The following is an 18,938-nucleotide window of genomic DNA, read 5'->3' on the forward strand; positions in this document are numbered from 1 at the left end:
ACCTCGCACAGGTGGAATCCCTGCCACCCCTCCCCAGGCAGCAGCAGGCTCAGGCACTCCTTGCAGCTGGAGACCTTAACAGCCACACTTCTGGGCAGGCCCTCTGTCTGGGTCGCTGTCTCTGTCTTTTCAAAAAAGCCTTAAAAAGAGCTTTTTTGTTGGCCTTTTTCACTTCAGGTCCCCTGATTTTTTGGTAGTCCTGCATGGAGCTGGAAGTTGGATTCAATAATCATTGAGGTCCCTTCCAACTTGGGATACTCTTTGATTCTATGATTCAGATCTTTGTGATGCTCCAGGTTTCCAGAAGGCTTATTAGCATATGCAGCAGTACACTGCCTACATGGTCCTTCCAGCAAACTTCCCCTGAAGCTGAGTTAAGAGGCTCTTACAGATGTAGAAGCCACGCTAATAAATTAGAGCAACTCCATGCACAGCCATTTAAATCTTGTCCTGAATGCAGAAGCATTTTGCATTGGATAAACACCACGAAGTATAGCAGAGATGACTGCTTTTTAATCAAACATGCAGTTCTCTAATGGAATGGTAGAATCGCTATCAGCATCTTAACAATCATTACACATATATAAACATGTGTGGAAACCACCGCTGCGCTAAACAAACACCTACAGCACTCAGTACCAAAAATAGTGGCCTTAAAATCAAGACACTAACACAGTAGTGGTCACAGGAAGAATGCAGCTGCCCAGCTGTGGGTGTGCGGGCCGGAGGCCGACGGGCTGGAGGCTGGGGGGGACGGGGCTGCGGTGGCTGCGGCAGAGTGTCCCAGTCCGGATACCAGTTGGTATAACCTAAAAAAAGAGTAAAGAAATGATTGTTAAAGCCTGATCAACTTAGCCATACTCAAAACAGTGAAAAGCAATCGAATACATACTTATAAGTTTCTCACGTTCTGCGTTTACTGTGGAGAGATCAGAAAAAAGACATCAATGCAACAGCCTTTGTCCTGTAGGAGAATATAGCAAAACTGGTTGTAGGATCTAGCACTGAACTAACAGAAGCTCTCTTTTTCCTCTCCGTCCCCCTAGTCTTTGTGATGCTGATAGCCTTTCTGTGGCCTGTCAGCCTGTGACTTCAAAATGAGTCAGCCAGGACATCACAGAAGGAAAACAAATAGCAAATGCTCAATTATTTTTACAGCTGAAGCTATCTAGAGTCTGGCTAGTAGAGAACATCTCCTGTGAAACGCTGCACAAGAGTAATATTTAAGACACTCTGGCATGCCTGTTACTCTCTGACCATTTAAAACACTGTTTCTGACTAATTTGGGACTGGGTGAGACAATTAAGATCCACGGCTGCAAACTGCTGTGGAAAAACAAGCTCTCATTGCTCTATTTCAGAAAATTCTAACAGTTAAAACAAGGTATTTTTCAGTATAGTCTCATTATTGGTTCAGAAGTATAGTTTTCTGGAAAATGTGTTAGGATGTATAAATGAATGGAAAAATTGAGTATACTATTTATCCTGGGGAAAAAAAGTCAGATGGGAATACTTGTTGGGTATATTTTAGTTTTGACTTCCCTACAGATAAAAGGTAAAAAGTAATCTAATCGATACATCTTTTGATTGGAAACTCTACTTTGTACCTCCAGGAACCCTAAATTACAAAATGTTCCAATTGATAACTTCATACACTATCCTAACCTGATTTTAGTCCTGTGGTGGGCTACAGACCCACTATGTACTTAGTGCAAACGGACCCACTACTGTATTTTTACTGATACTTACGAGACCACTATTTCTATGCAATCTCCTTAGTGAATCACTTTGATCTTACCACAGAGATTGCCCACACACTGGTCGTTACTGCATCCACTACATGGTTGTCCTGCTTTATAAGGTTTTGTTGGGTAATTCCCCCTGAAAAGGAGAAGAACAGTATTTTGTTAGCTCAGTCTTTGGAAGAGCACTTTAAACACACATGCTAGAATAATATTTATTGGGAAGCTATTATTGGGCAAAACAACCCTTACCAAAAAAGGATCATTATCACTATCTGAAATTCCACTTAGGTGAGACTCATACTCTCACTGACATGCGGAGGTTTCTTCTGCAATGCTGTAGTATTCAGCCCAAGTGTACGGGAATCTGCTTTTAGTCCCTCATTACCCACTGTATTTTTTAAAAATCCATAAAATATATGTCTAGAAATCACAAAGCATGAGATGAACTTGAGCACTGTCTTCCTTTTATACTAGAATCAGAGAATAATTTAGGTTGGAAAAGGCACTTAAGACAACAAAGTTCAATCATCAACTAACACTACCAGGTTCAGCACTGACCCTTGCCCTTTATTGCCATGTCCACATATCTCTTAAATACCTCCAGGTACGAGGACACCACCACCTCCCTGGTCAGTAATGCCTGACCACCTTTCTACAAATAAACTCTTCCTAATATTTAATCTAAACCTCCCCTGACACAACTTGAAGCTATTTCTTCACATCCTATCAATTGTCGCCTGAGAAAAGAGACTGACATCCCACTCACTGCAACCTCCTTTCAGGTGGCTGTAGAGAACAATGAGGTCTTCTCTCAATCTCATTTTGTCCAGAAAATGGATTTTATTCCACAGCCCTTGCTGACAGCATGTGCCCTCTGCCAGGATCTGCTCGTCTGCTTTTATAGAGAGTGATTTTCTGCAGCTCAGACTGCCCAGCACCTAATGCTTTAGATGGTCAGGGGAACTGCTGATTGGTGGACATAGCTTCTGAAATTTGTTATAATGCTCCTGCCATTGGTAAAATCTGATGCTGTTAGTTAAAGCACATTTAAAAACAAAAGCATGAAACCCCAAATGCCATAATTTACTTACGCTGGCCCATAGTCACAAACAAAATGTGCCACATTGTCGAATCCTTGAAGATTGTGAATTCTATGGCAGAAGTGAACCGCACAGCCAACTTTGTAACTCGTTGCCCAAACAACCTGAAGGGAAAAGTGAAACGTGATGCACCTGATCAAGGTCTGTAAAAGCAGCCAGAATTCACAGTATTGATGAAGGAATTGGTGACTGAGTGGAAGGATCTTGTGAAAGTTGAAAACAGGCAACGCTGACAACCCAAAGCGTGCCTGGGACCAATGACTGATCGGTGGTCTGGCACCTATTGCCTGCCTCCCTCAGAAGCCTCAGAAGTCAGGGAGATAATCTCTTCCAACCATTAATGAAACAGAGCTCAGACAGCCCTGCAGATCAGAATTTACTTCCAATCTCATTGAGCACTAGTATACAGAGTAAAAACCCTGCCATAACTTGTGTTCCAAAGCAGTCTGGTCCATGTCTGCATTTTTTTTTTTTTTTATAACATAATAAATCACTGGGCACATAAGACTCACCTGGGTGTAGTGACCACACTTATCAGCACAGTGACGGGTGTTGAAATCATAGCTGCTGACTTCATTAAACCAGTCAGTCAGAGCTACGTGCACAGAAAAGATGGTGGCGGTGCCAGTCCAGATGTTTTCTCCAATAGATGTAAAGGTGGGGTGCATCTTCTGTGGTATTTTAAGGTAGATATTGTGCTCAAACATGCACCTCTTTGCCCATGCCTTGGCAGATTTAGCTAAAGCAGGGTCCCAGGACTGTAGAAAAGAAGGAAAATACAAATGTAACCTGAACTGCAGTGAGTTAGGTGGATTCAGGTATTCTAAAAGAGGAAACTGCTATTTTTTTCCTTGTATTCAGCTTCTTTGTCTTGTCATTTCTATTCTTAAAGCAAGAAATTTTCTTCCTCCTTCTCCCTCAGGTATTAGTGGACATGTAGCACCTCTCACTGTTCTGTAATATCTGACTTGTTACAATGCTTAGAGCTGGACTACAGTATTTAAGCTACCATGTCTGTGTGGAGACTGCAGAAAGATTTATGCCACCAGGCAATAAAATGGCAAGTGAAAGTAGGTATGGAAAAATAAGTAAGTTAAAATAAGTAAGTGAAGGGATGTGAGGAAAAAAAAGAAAAAAAAGAATTTTAGCTTTGTGTTCATAATTATAGGTTTGGAGCTGACCATTACCATGCATAAATCAATGCTGAGTAGTACCATTGTATAATCAATGGATATCAAGATGTTACAATCACAATATAAACAAGAGAATTAAGCGAAGTGGACTATGATAACAAGAGAGAATAAATGGAAGGCTTACCCTTATGCTGGGCTCACCATAAAACACCAGAAGGAGGGATCTCCAGACAAGATCCCTCCCCACTGGTAGCCAGCTCTTCAATAGGTCTAGGAGGGGTGCAGCCTGGCTCCACCCCTTGCGGCAGCACAGGTGAATTGCCTTCAGCTGTGCTCCTCTGGCTGACTCATGGCTCGCCTCAGGTGGTCAATCAGAGGTTCAGGCTGTGACTCAGCAGTTCCCATACATACTATAAATGACAAAGTTTTAGAAATTCCTTGAGAAGGAATGGAGAATGAAAAAAAAAAAAAAAAAGTACACTACAAGTCCTGTTAAAAACTGTGCACAGTACCTCACTTTAAGAAGGAGACATTGGAACTGGAAGGGATGCAGAGAACATAGGGGAGCATGATCATCCTAAGAATGGAAGGCTTTCATAAAGCAACATCCTTATACAGCAGCTTTTATCTTGTGTTAAGTATGTAAACAAGCAATGATCACATGCTCTTCCCAATACAGGTACCAGAGCCTATCAGAGGAAGCTAGTAGTTATCAAAAGCAAATAAAATGCTGGGAGATATCATCACGGAGCTTGTAGGTAGACTGTACAGCTCTTTGCTGTGAGTTGTTAGGGATGATAAAAACTTGCAGAGACTGAAAAAAGTAATGCAAGAAAAGTCCATTGTGAGCTTTCAAACACAATGGAACAGGTTTCTTTATATTTGTCCTCTTATTCCAGCATTGCTGGATCTTTGCTGCGAGCAGCTAAGTTGCCTCTGGTGCTTTTCCATTATCAATTAAATATAGATAGATTTAACAAAGTTCCAAGAAATTAAAATCATGAGTAGTATGAATGTTACTTCTTTGCTGTGATCTTCTTTACATAAAATGACTCATAGCATTTATATGATTATGCATTTAGCTTCCTTTTCAGCTAAGCAGCACTGCCTGAAGGCTCAAAGCAATGACATGAGCTGACTGGGGTTATCTCCCCCACCTATCTGTCTTCTCCTTACACACTCCATTGAGCAAGCTAAGACTGATACACAGCCTGTTCTGACATCCATTACATTTATGGGGAGATCTGCTTTCTAGTCCAGATACTAGCACCCCTGCTCTCCAAGCCCTGTTGCAGCAAATCAAGATGAGGCATCTATTTGAATGTCCAAGCAAATCTCTTTCTTCAGTACATATTCTAGATTGGAGGAAACAAGGCAAGAGACTAGATTTCCAATAAACCCTGTGGTACAGGTTGCCTTCCAGGAGTTTTTTAATACCAAACAGATTTCTTGTAGGAAAACTGGGCTAATATAATGAAGATTACTGTCTCTCTCTGAAAAAGGTAAATGAAATGCTGAGAACTGAACATTATATATATTTTATTTAAATACAGTCCTTAGCTGTGGCTGACAATTAGAGCAACAATCTGTTCCTATACAAGAAATCCCCTTCCAATTATTAAGATAGAACAGTACTGCGAAAATGAATTGCTTTCTATTTCCTACCAAGAATGATCATACATAGTGCAGAAATCACTGACAAAAAAGGAAAGAAAAGCACAGAGGAAATGCAAATGAGGATGGTCTAAATCAGCAGCACCATCTTAATTTTCAAATAGATCACAGAAGTCTCCTTACCATACGAAGCATATTGCTGGCTGGTGGATTCACTTTGGATCGGAAGTCATTGTGAGCTCTCACACAGTCTTCAATGAACTTTGCATCTTCTATGTCAGGCAAGGGATATTGGTCATATGTATGACAGCAAACAAAGAGATCAAGCAAGAACAGCACAGCAAAGAAAAAGGTGATTTTCATAATTCTTCAATGCTTTTGGTATTTTTTTTTAAGGTTTTTAGAAGAAGAATTGCTCAGGTGGAGTCAGTACTGCTAGGTTCTTCCTCTGTAGTCCTTGGTGTTGAAATACTTGAAAGTGTCTGCCAAAGCAACAGGAAGTGAAACTGCTTCCTAAGATGAAGATCTAACTGACATCACATCTGCTGGCTGCCCATGAAACAGGCATCTGCCATACATATCGTTGAGGGGCAACGTTAAAGATATGACTCTGTCTTTTCTTTGAGTGTGTTTCATTCTGGTTGACTGCCAAGCTATTTGGTGGCTGTTGGTGCTAACCACAGAGGTGCTGCATAATGAGTTTGCTAAAACTCCTGTGAACCATAAAAATTCTAGCTATGACAAAACACAGATCTGCTGTTCATCTGACTTTCTTACATCATTATTTTGCAGAAGTTCCCTCCTTCTCAGAATTACTCTAAGAACAAACAGAATTAGCGAAACTGTGTACATTAAATTTTGACCTCACAAGAAGGAAAAAAGTTCCTAAGCAGCAGGAACAGAATTCCTGACCTTTTGGTTTGGTGTGTACAAAGGCATGCCTTAGAAATCCAAGCCATGAATGCACGTTGATTCTCTGTCAGTAGCCACCTGTGCTTATCTGATAGGCTGACATTATTGGAAGAGCCTTCTGTGCTCCCGGAAAGAGAACACTGTGGGATTAGCGCTCCTGGTGTAAAATTCCAAGCCTGATCCCTTCCTGGGGCAGTAGGATGTGCGCTGGTGGGATTTGCATTGTCTCGTCAATCCTTCCACAAGCTGGTTAATCTTTTATTTCAAAACGGTGGTCCTCCAACTCCATCACATTTATATCTATCTAAGCTATTAATAGGAGGCATGTAACTATTTCTCTGTGTGCACATGTATGGATGTCAAGCATTACTAATTCTCCCCACCCATGTCTTGGCCCAGCCGTGATTTGCTGACTGATTTCATGAAGGTAGGGCCTGCTGCAGAAGGCAATGGTGTGCTGGACACCTTCTGGAGCTTTGGATCTTCTGGGAGAGAAAGAAACAGGTCCTACAGTTGTCTTTGTTGGCTATATTACACACACACAAACTGTAAAAATAGAACACAAGTAGCATACCAAAATTGCACCATCGATTTAGCAATTGCACCGGATTTAGCAATCCAGTGATCTAGCAGTTTTATATCTTTGTAGCTGAAACGTGTGTGGAGACTGAAAATGGGTGCTTTATAAAGCAGGAAGTCTTGGCTTATCCAGCACATTCAGGGTTCTAAGATGCTTTCCTGCAGGGATGACTCTGGCTCCATCTAGTGAGTCTATCCTTAAAACAGAAGTGCAGTCTGTCCACACGTAATGTTTTCACAGAAAGCCAATTAATCACCAGCATTAATAGTCCTCTTTCATACACCAGATGAAAATAAAGCCTTGTGATTTGGATATCCATGTAGTATTTGTCTGGATGATGCAAACGTTCCCTGTCCTTGCATAAATCTCGAGTGAGGTTTAGCACATGGAGTAACGGATGGGCAGGAAACTGTACAGCCCAATTGTTCGTAAGAAAATTCCGTAATTCCATCCTTAGATTCCTCTTTCTCACTCTGTACCTCCTGCTTTCATTTTAAAATGGCTGGAAACAGGTTTCCATTTCTTTTTTTTTTTCCCCCCTAATGTATCACATGGTTAGATAAATAAGGACTGGTGGACTACATACTAACAGAAGTCCAAGATGTAAAATTGCGTTTAGCTTTCTCCTCAAGTTACCAGCTTTCCCAGTGAGTGTTGTTACTTGTGCTGGGGACAGAGAGACCTACTTGTCTTTGACTTGCTTGATTCAGCTTAACAAGAGGGTGGATTTGCTAGGCTTTCTTGGTCTGCCCATAGGATATGCAGATGTAAGATCACCTGCCCTTCCAGGGGGGTGAATAAGCAAGCATTCTGACATCTGCTGCTACTTGTATTACACAGTTTCACCTCAGGGTAGAGACTAATTGGAAGGATCATGTTGGTATGGATGATTTCCACATGAATTCTTTTGTAATAAATTTTTTGTAATTATTTATTAAAGAGAAAAGGTATATTTGTTAATTTGGGGGGTAATAATGAGGCTATAAACAGATAATATTATAATATTAAACTTACAGAAGAAATAGCTGTTGTATCTAATCATAAATTAATTTTCAAGAAAAGTCTGGCTTCTTTTCTTCAAGACTGTGTTATAAGAAATACTTTTAATATATAAAATCAGTGGAATTACAAATACTAACTTATATAATAATGTGCAGTGTTTCCAACCCAGATTGTGCATCAAACACACAGAAAAAGGAAGAATAAGACAAATTATTTCCTGAAGATGAACTCAAGGAAGCTTCCTTAAGCTCAGATTAAGTTCAGAAAATAGCAGTTTTTCAGTCTGGATTTCTTCAGTCTGTTTTACAATAAAGGTGAAATATTACCTAATAATAATGAACTTTAAAGCAGCTATATTAGTATTTACTAGACAAGACAGTGACACAATTAGGAAAATCTACTTTTATTATACAAAAGAACAAAAGAAGCTTCAGACTATTGTATAAATAACATTTGTTTTTTAAAAAAAGTGAAATAATTAAAGATTTGATCTGTTGGATATAGAAGAGTGAAATCAGTGTTGAATACAAAGGCTTCAGTAGGTTTAAAAAACAAGAACATTTATTAGTAGAACTACAGAACACTTACAGGTCAGTAAATATTCTATCAGTAACAGTGCAGTGTAAAGAACAGAACAGCAAGAAACACAAGGTTTAGAGGAACAAAGTAATAATCTGAACAATCTTATTTTGAATAAGGAGCAATAAATGCACAACTGAATAAATATCAAGTTGTCCTGCTTCATGTACTTCTGAAGAATCAGTACTTCTGAAGAACTGCCTTTCTAAAGAATTGTCTTCACAGATTTTACTCAGAACATTCTGTCGCTCTAGCAAAAAGGACTTTGTATGTAATCAGATGTTAGCTTCCTCTTGGCACTAAAACTAAGCATTTGTCACATCATATATTGGCTTAACAAATTTTACATGAACTGTAACAAATTTTTAAACTGATAGGCATTTTTCTCCTTGAATTCCAAGAATACAGTGTGTAAATCTGGTAAATAAACAGAGTTCAATAAATTTGGCAATTAAAAACAATGCTTCTGAACATCAAATGCCATCCTTAGTTTACTAATTTCTCAACATGGGTCTTACCTACAAATAATTTTTTAATTTTTATAGCATGTTAAGTTTTCTGTAAGGAGCATAAAATAGTAACAAAACTACAGTAAAAGAAAGCTGACTTTAAAATCATATTAATATAGATTTTTGCTTAAAACATTAGAGATTATGTTCAGAATATTGGATGCATTTCAAATCAAGTTATGTGAACACAAACATGTTTATAAAGTGCTTTCTGAACAAATAAATAGCTAGAAAACCAACAAATATCAGCAATGTTCTCGAAATTATAACAGCAATACAGGCTTCATCACATATGATTCTGAACTCCCAAGGTGGATGCCATCGTGAGTAATCTAAAAATAAACATATCATTAAAAGTTTAGGTGTACATTTTTTTCACTTGCAGTAACTAAGAAATATGAACAACAGTGCAAAATTATAACACTTACAAACAATTTTATCACGTTCTTCATTTCCTGCAGAAAGGAAAAAAAAGAAACAGTTCTATCAGGCAGCCAGAATTTCTCTTTCTTTAAATCTTTCCTAGTAAGCTGAAACTTACCAATGAAACAAGAAAATCTAACAAATCTGAGAACTTGAATTGAGAAACCTTACAAAAAAATGAAATTGCTTTGGTAAAAATTAAACTGCAATACTTTATAATGCCTCCATAAAGATATTCTTGCTTCTAACAGTTACACTGATGAGAACAAAGACCCACGTGAAAAGGAATTGAAGCCTTATATGACCATTTTCAGATTGAACCCTCTCTTCTTTGTGCTTCTCAAAATAATAAATACTGTTTGATATTCACAACATACACATGAAGTTAGTACATGCTATCAAGTACAGCCTTACGGCTGAGAATGGGAGACAGACTGTTTCCTAAATTGGGCCTAAATATTGGGGTAAGTATACCCTGGTAGTCCTATCTGTTTTTCAGAGGTGTCTCCTACTTAGAAATTATGACCCATAACATTAAAGCTATATAACATATATTAAGACAACTAATTGTTAAACCACGAGTGAAACTTCCAGTTATTGAATGAAACTTAAAAACTTATGCCCTAACTTTAGCCACATGAATCTTCCAGCTTTTGGCTTTCCAGTAGGTAGAAACTGTATGTTTGGGACCTTCTGAAGAGAGACATCGAAGTAAGAACCTTTAGAAGTACACAGAGAAATGCTGATTTCTTTATCTAGCTAATGATGTTATACCAAATACTCTGAAGCTTTACAGAGTACAACAGAAACCATAATACATTTAAAACTGCAATCACAAATTAGCAAATCAAATTGAGACTTCATAAGTATCCCTAGGACACTGATTCAGCAACATGAACACCTTTGTTTCCAGAATATAAATAGCCTTATGGATAGTTTATAATTGCATAATACAATAATACATAATACTAAACAATACAATTGCAAACTGGACCTGAGAGAGCATCAAGAAGGAGTAAACCACATTTTGCCACAGTTTTTATCAAGCACTTGGTCATGTTTTTTCCTTTTATGTATTACATTTTACATTGTCTTTCACTTACTACACAGTTTCCTATCACAGAAGTCCCTCCTGGCACATTCACTGCATGGTGCTCCTTCTCTATATGGTCTTCTTCGAAAATTACCACTATAAGGGAAGAAGTTTCTATGAGACAGGTAGGTCATGCATAATTTTAAAGAAGTCATTGGTTGAAGTAAATACATCGAAATACAATGAGTTGCTCACTATTAAAAACCTTGGAGTCATTTTGAAATCTCTCTTTTCATTTTCTTTGTTCTCTCCACGAGAAAGAAGAGACTTCTAAGAAGTTATTCCTTTTTTTATTTTTATTTATTTTTTTTTTTTACAGGAAGGTACTATGGCTTTTTATTCAAATTTTACACTGGTGGATAAGTGAGAATGTTCTAGGTAGAATTTTGTTTTAACTGAGATAAATTGAGAAGAGTTTTAGAGTGGAAAATTTTAAAGCTGACACACTCCTGAATAGCTTATAACAAATCATTTAGTAGAAAAATAAAAACAACATATGTAACAGGATATTCTGTGGGCTACTCACTGTTGAAAAACAACCTTTGTTCAGCAAAATACTTGAAAATGTCTAACAGTAAGAATGCAATCTTAATGAATACAGGTGGATTATTACATGCTTAAGTACCTCATCTAAGTGGAGTCTGACTGCTAAGTATAAGGGTCAGCCTGCAGGACTCATTAGTGGCAGACTTCTAAAATCCACTTATACATGTAACTGGTAGATCTGACAGCACAGACAGCATCATTCTGGCTGCCAGGTAATCAGCTGCACAGTATCCTGGCTATGCTGTATGGTCTGCTCAAAAAGAAGCAGTAATGCTATGCTCACAGCCTAACCCTGGGAACAAACAGACAGATTTAGCTCCCTTCAAGGACTGTGGGCTACTTTTCACCTCAATAGCAGACACTTTGAATAATTTTCTTCAAAGAAGATCACTTGCATCAAGACCTATGATAATTTTTTCAGGATTACAAGTTTCTACACACACTCTTCACTATCTGTATTTATAAGCAGGAGTTATCCACCAGACATAAAGATGTATGAGCTGGTAAAACATTGCAGAAGAAGGTGCAGAGAGAACCCCTCCAAGACATTACCTGCAATTTAACTGCAACTGTTCTTTGACATGCCTTTACACATCCACACACACTGTTGGTTGGCTTGACTGTTACCCCAGAAGCTAAAGCAGCCCATTTCCACCACATGCACTGCCCTGAAGCTCAGACAGGAAGAAAATGGAAGCAGAGTGCCCACCCTCGTAACTCTCCTGTTACTAGGAGTCAAAGACCTGCTATAGAAAAGCAGGAGAGAGTTCTGTGTACGTATAAATAAACACATACATATACAAAAGTTGCAGGTTAAGTGGCAGAACTTTTAAGTTAACACCCATATATACACTCACAGCATGAGTGATTTCAAACACAAGGCTTACCTGAAAAGGGTCTCAGACTCCAGAATGGAAAGATAGAAGGACAATGCAAAGCTTCTAGAAGCTCTGGCCAAAGCATAATATCAGATAACAGTGTGAAAGGAGGGCCAGCAGGTGATTGTGCACGGTTCAATTGCAGGAATGCAATACAAACCACAGAGATTGCCTGAGCTGCAGTTCAGGAGGTCTTTCTTGGTATCAAAGGCTTCAACTGCAAACAATAATTGTACTGTTACTACAGAGTTTAAAATCCTCTGTAAAATCCTCTTTGAGAAAACAGACTCTGAGCTACATATCCAGAGAGATGGAAGGCACTGTCTGTTTCCTGAGATGCCTTGCCTTCTCATTACAAAGAAATAAATCTAAACATTGAGTAACATCTAAGTTGTGGAGTGGTACCCCATTGAGAAGAAATAATGAATGGGGAAAAAAAGGCACAGATTAACTTCTGAAGAGGAAAAAAAGTCCCCTTCTCAAGGGGGAGTGAAAGAGCAGCATGGTAGAGTTCAGTTGGCCATTGGGGTGAAACCATCTCACACTTGTAGCAAGATGGGGCAGCCAACTTTGGGCATGAGAATGCTGATGGGAGGTAATGGGAATCTCAGACAAGGATGTACCACAGCATGCTGTCTCATTTCCTTTGAAAAGCATCTATAAAATGGCTACACTGCACAACTGCTATGCTGAATAAGGTAATTTTAGCAAGGTGATCTTTTAATTGGTGCATCCTCAATTCTGAGAAGAAACTGCTATCTGTCAGGCAAATTGAGTCCTCAGGATGCTCTGAGAAAATGGTCTTACTGTTCTAGCTCCACTTATTTCCTGTGGTGAATTAGAGATTGGGGTTCTTAGTATCATACAGTTAGACCTCATCTCTTTGTTGGATTGAAGTGACAGGACAAGAAGTAGTAGTTTTAAACTCAAAAAAAAAGCAGGCTTAGATTAGATAAAAGGCAAATTCTTCACACAGAGGATGGTGAGGTGCTGGCACAACTACGCAGAGAGCTGTAGATGCCCCATTCCTGGAGGCATTCAAGACCAGGTTGCATGGGGCACTGGGCAGCCCTGCCCATGGCACAGTGCTTGGAAATGGAAGATCCTTCCAACCTGGGCCACTATGCAGCTGAGCTATGAGTTGTCAAGAATCTGTAGGACGGCATAAGATATCAGCATGATAAATTGTTACAGATTAGAAAAGATCAAATTAATACATCTTTACACACCACTGCTGATGTCAATTAGTCATTATTCTGAATCAGCAATTGGAAATTTTTTTACATCAGATTTTAAAAAGAAAACAACCGCAAAACTCCATATCCCAGTAAGTTTCAAAATAATAATGCAATTAGAAGTACAGCAAAGAAGAGATAAAGGCAGAACTTAAAGGAAATATTTCATTCAAACTAACTGAACTCCGTGACAATGGCCCAAGTTTGCTAGAAGAAAAAAAGCTGCCAAGTTTCCCATTTGTTCTGGCTCATATGAAAAAGAAAGAAATGAAGAGGATCATAAACCAGAGTGGGATTTGCTTAAGATTGCCACAGAATGACCTTATCAGTAAAGTTGGTAGATTTAAAAAAAAAAAAGTACATGTTGTAATGGTTATGGTTAGTAAATGAATTAGACAACCATTATTCTCTCTAGGTTTAGCATTTGCAAGGCTACCAACAAACGAAGATCTCAGTTTACTTTTAGTGAATTTATTATTACAATTGATTTCTCTTTCTTCACAGTTAGAAGAACAACTTACGGTGGTGCATAGTTGCAAACAAAATTTGCTGCGTTTCTTATTCCTCCAACTTCTTTACAGAAAGCAACAGCACAGCCTAGTTTATATGTATCATCCCAAACGATCTAAAAAATGTTCAAAAATAAATTAAAATGACACACACGGTAACCTAGTCTAATATCCAGCAAATAGCAGGCTATTTTAAGAGACTCTACATATGAGTTCCATTTTGCAGTAACTGATCTACTCTTAATGTTTATTCATAAAAGAACTGCTGGTAAGAAAGCATTCTAAGATGCACATCCAAATACACCTCAGGAGTAAGAGAGCTATCCTGCAAGTTTCCAGAATCTTCTACAGGACAACTTTAGTAAACATCACTGGCTTTATGGTCGCTGGGCAGGTTCCAAGGAACAGAAGGGAAATCAGTGGCAGCTACCTGACAGCTTCTTTAAGTAGGGCTGCAGAAGGCTTCTTATGTGCACTAAAAATGGCCTGGCTGGTAACTACAACAAACTTAACCTGAAAGCTTTAGCACTGTACAATTTCAGACTGACCACTGCTAGGTGCCGTACTTGAACAATGATGGCTTACTGTTGCTTACAATCTGAGTATCCACTACTTTTTCTTGGGAGATTCCTTCTATATCCTCTGCATATGTCCTGAATTTAGTTAAGAACTTTCAACTATATACCTATAATATCTGGATGATCCCATACCCCACTTCTGGAAAACAAAGACAAACCAGATTGCTCTCAGTATCTCCCCAGCATGAACAGTACAGGCCTCAGACTGACAAAACCATCTGAACTTTCCCAAAAGTTCCATCCTGTCCATTTTAACTGCAAGAAGTGGTTAAGCAGTCTGTTAAGCAGACATCACCTTGCTTAGAAAAGGACTTAAATGTTTAATTTAAAAAAAGTTTAATTAACTGAGTCCCAGATTAAGGACTATCTTTCTCTTTTCTTACTAGATATAATTGATATTATAGGATATAATTGATTTTGGCTGGATTTTCATTTTCTCTTGGTGTTTTTTTTTTTCCTAATAAGGAGTTCCCCCAGATATTTTGCAATTACTGTGATTACTTCCAACACCAACCCGACATTTCCAGAATTCAGAATGGTGTGTGTACACAGCTGGAGAACTCGGAATGATTACTAAGCAGAGTTCACAAAGTGCTGATACAACTAAATGAGTAGTGAGTCTAACATTGTAGGCAATAGTGGATTGTTATTACACGTGATTTTATGAAACAAGAAGGTGAACCAGGTAACTTGCAGTGCTGCCACTGCTTGAGATTTGAAAAGACAACAAGCTGATGGTCACTACAAACCACATTCACAATTCTGTATTAGTGACAGACCCTGATTTGTCCGTGAGGCACTATACTACTAACTACACAGAAGATTTTACTGAAGATGATTCTTACCTGAGTGTAATGACTGCAGACTTTACTACATTTCTGCAGTGAGTAATTGTAGTTTCTGACTTCATCATGCCACGCTTTAATGGCATATTTAACGTGAAATATTTGATGACTTCCAATCCATATGTTCTCTCCAACACTCATAAAATGAGGATGGCCATGATATCTCACGTTTAAGTATGTGTTATGATCAAAAATGCATTTATTTGCCCATGCCCTGGCAGTCCTTGCCAAAGCTGCATCCCAAGTCTGCAAAACAATAAAGTTGAAATAATTGTGCAATGTCAAGTTGCAGGAGTCTCCAACAGTCAGATAAAAGCAGGCAATAAAATGGACAGATACAGAGTATTATATATTAATAACAGGTAGACTTTATATATTGGAGCTACATAAAGAAATGCTTTTCCTTATTTAAGGCAAGTACTCGAGTTTCATTTTGACTTTTCCAGTGGCAGCACAGAATGACAAACTTGAAAGAATTTTCCCCTTTTCACTGCTGAAAATTAACTTTGTAAGAGCACATACTAGCAACTAAAAAAATGTTTGGAACGCACTTTTATCTTCAGATAAATGAGTCATTAATTAAGTGTGAAATTTCTGGGGGATTTTTTCTTACTGAACAAATTGTTAAGGATTTCCATCACATAAACATTAATTCAGAGTAAAAAATACACAGCTTCTGTAGATTAAGATGTATAAATATTTTATGCATTTTGATTCTCCACAAACACATCCTGCACTAATGCTTTAAATACACCAGAGCATTTTACAACACAGCTTCATAAAATACGTTTGTTTGGCAAATAATTTATTCTGCTATTTATTATTTCTCTGCAGTCTACCACTGTAACATAACTTCTGATTATTTAACAAATGTATTTTGTATTTGTGTTTCAGTCATGAGTGCTTTCCAGCAGGCTTCTTCTATTTTCTTTCTTTTTTCTTTCTTTTTCTTTCTATTTTCTTTCTTTTTTCTAAAAAAACTACCTAGTTTTATGTCTTACAGAAAAGATCCCAGGTTTTAATGCCTAAGCTTAGCATTGTGCAGACATTTTGGTTACTTTTTGTCTCTACATGGCTGCCAATGTTGTTATCTCACCAAGGCCTGTTGCTTTTTTTCTAGCTATCTGTCTAAATTCATATTTCTTTTTTTCATCATTTTTCTCTGCTTTTCCTACACTAAACCCAGGCACAGCGCTTTAACAAGGTACTTCAGCCTGAAAGTTATATGGCTCTCCATCTACCATTCTGGATTCTAACCCATACACACAAAGCCATTCTGTTCCCACAGAATGAGAGCATGTGATTATTTTCAAGACTACTTCAAAATACCAAGATATCAGGTCTCTTTTTTTCAGCATGTTCTTCAGTTTTGTTTAACCATTTTCACCAAAGTTTTCAGTGCCATTTGTGTCAGTACCAGATACAAAGACTTTTCCTTGATACCAGAGATCTCCAGCCCCAGCAGTCCAGTTCATACTCTTGCTTTTGACAGAAAACTGAACTGCCATCTGGTGCTGGACTGCTTATCTTCCGGAGGGAGCTCAGGGGAGACCTCTGGCTCTCTACAACTCCCTGAGAAAAGGTTGTAGCAGGGTAGCAGTCAGCCTCTTCTCCCAAGTAGCAATGATACAGTAAGAAATAGGGGCCAGGAGTTGCACCAGGGAGGTTCAGGTTGGATATTGGGAAGGATCTATTGTCAGAAAGAGTGGAGTCATGGGCACAGGGAATTGGTGCAACCCCTGCCCCCTGAAGGTGCTTGAGACGTGTGGAGATGTGGCTCTGAGGGCCGCTGCACAGTGGTGCTGGGCTGAAGGTTGGACTGGATGATCTCAGAGGTCTTTTCCAACCTTAATTCTTGATTCTGTGATTCTTCCAACCAGAAATTCCTTGGGGTTGACGTGAACCTCTTCTGTTTGCCCATCCTGTAGCACCAAGCTGCACGCACAGCTGTTTCTATCTCACCTGTCTATAACCTACCCAACTTTCTAAGATACTTCTCATCAAATAAGCGTGATGTTATCTGAACACACACGGCACTGCTTCTACCCCGGCCATCTCACTGCGCCACCCCGCTCACACAGCCGCAGGCCGCCGCCTACCATGTACCGCATGTTGCTGGCGGTGGGCTCCACATTCCTGCGGTACGCGTTGTGTGTGCGCACGCACTCCCCGATGAAAGCCTTATCAGAGATGGGCGGCAAGGCGGGGATCTGCCCGGCCACCGCGCCCAGTGCCGCCGCCACCACCGCCAACACCAACAGCCTCATGGCGCCGCACTTGCCGCAACCGCTCGGGCACGCGACGGGCGGCGGTGCCGCTTCCAGAACGTTCGGCGGGCCGGCTGAACTACAGCGAACTACAGCTAACAACAGCTAACTACAGTCCCCTGCAGCCCCCCGAGTGCGGTACCACTCCTCCTCCCCCGGTCTCGGCCGCTTAGAGCTCCGAGCCGCGCGGGAGCCGTGAGAGGGCGGCGTGCTGCTGTCACAAGGACCGCCCCGCCCGGCCGCCGCTCCTCCTCCGCGCCGCTGCTGCGCGGCCGCCGGGCGGGCGTCGGTCCGGCGGCGGCCATGGTGCTGTCGGTGCCGCAGCAGGCGGTGGTGTCGGTGGTTTTGGTGCTCTGCCTGCTCGTCGTTATGCCCAGGATGTTCGGGGGAGGCGGAGGCGGCGGCAGCGGCAGGGCTGGGCGGGCTCCGCGGGGCGGCAGGGCCGGGCCCGGCCATTTCGAGCCGTGGCAACAGCAGCAGCACAGAGGTACGGGCCCGCGATGCCGGAGGGGCCGTTCGGAGCCGTGTGTGTCGGGGCGGCCCGATGAGAGCCCGTGGTGCGGAGGGGGCCGTGAGGGAGGTGTTGGGAATGCCTACACGTGAGCGAGCGGGGCCCCACCAGCAGCGTGTGTGAGCTTTAAACCTCCTGCTCCTTTGTGGCCCTGCTGGTTGCTGTCTGTTTGTCTTTAGAAAATTATTTACAGAGTATAGGTGAAACCGTGTTGCTGGAAATGTATGATGCCGGTCAGCGAAACGAACGGGTAAGTGTATTGCATTGGCTGCGGGAATGAAAACTCTTCTCCCCTTGCCATCCAGCCTGTTCAGCTTGCAGATATCCGCGCTGCCATCTGCAGCACCTCTGATGCTGCCGTGGCCCAAGTTGTGCAGAGTTGAGCCTGTGCTGGGAGGGCACTGCTCTGTGTCCTGCTCCTGCCAGGCCAGCCTTTGCTTCCTGTAGTCCTGCAGTCTTCTCATTGAGAGCAAACTCAGTGGAAGAAAGGAAGCAGACGAGGGAGGGAAGCATTTAGCATTCAGGCAGTACTTGTTGGCTATAAATGGGAAGCTGTTGTGGCCACACAACGTATGTAATGTTTCAAGCAGCCTGAGCTGCCTGGCAGGGTACATCTTGGCTCAGACCCTCGGGGACAGCTTTGGGGTAAATGTCTCTGTGCTGGCCATAAGCATCTCTGACCTTGCCCTCCTCGGATGAAGATAGATGGCCTCTTCTAAAAGGGGGGCCACAAATACCCCTCACATTTAATGCAACTGCTGCCTTGCTCCTGAAACTGCTGTGGCCTCAACAGGGACTCATTTGACAGAAAGGAACATCATGCAAGATTGTGTTTACTCTTAAAAGAACCAAAGCAGAAATACAGCATTGAAATGTTTTC

General features: G+C 40.5%; 3 protein-coding genes across 3 annotated transcripts in view; 1 reads left to right on the forward strand and 2 right to left on the reverse strand.

Moving 5' to 3' along the window:
• Positions 1–573: 573 nt before the first annotated feature.
• LOC306947447 (glioma pathogenesis-related protein 1-like) lies at positions 574–5,954 on the reverse strand (the record flags this gene model as incomplete). Its single annotated transcript, XM_079536767.1, has 6 exons — positions 574–809; positions 893–919; positions 1,798–1,880; positions 2,836–2,948; positions 3,357–3,602; positions 5,775–5,954. The coding sequence occupies 6 exons, from the start codon at positions 5,952–5,954 to the stop codon at positions 574–576; spliced, it is 885 nt and encodes a 294-aa protein (XP_079392893.1).
• Positions 5,955–9,350: 3,396 nt separating this feature from the next.
• Positions 9,351–17,547, reverse strand: LOC306944591 (GLIPR1-like protein 2; the record flags this gene model as incomplete). The annotated part of the gene is made up of 6 exons (XM_079533164.1): positions 9,351–9,505; positions 9,602–9,628; positions 10,700–10,785; positions 13,870–13,973; positions 15,281–15,526; positions 17,380–17,547. 6 exons carry the CDS (start codon positions 17,545–17,547, stop codon positions 9,351–9,353), a joined length of 786 nt encoding a protein of 261 aa, XP_079389290.1.
• A 303-nt stretch (positions 17,548–17,850) lies between these two features.
• CAPS2 (calcyphosine 2) overlaps positions 17,851–18,938 on the forward strand; it is a gene marked incomplete at both ends in the record, with an annotated part of 37,948 nt that continues 36,860 nt past the window's right edge. Inside the window, 1 exon segment of the mRNA XM_079533177.1 lies at positions 17,851–18,034. Within this exon segment, the coding sequence (XP_079389303.1) occupies positions 17,851–18,034 (184 nt within the window).

Source organism: Tetrao urogallus, assembly GCF_951394365.1.
Source record: "Tetrao urogallus genome assembly, chromosome: 1".
NCBI classification, from domain to species: domain Eukaryota; kingdom Metazoa; phylum Chordata; class Aves; order Galliformes; family Phasianidae; genus Tetrao; species Tetrao urogallus.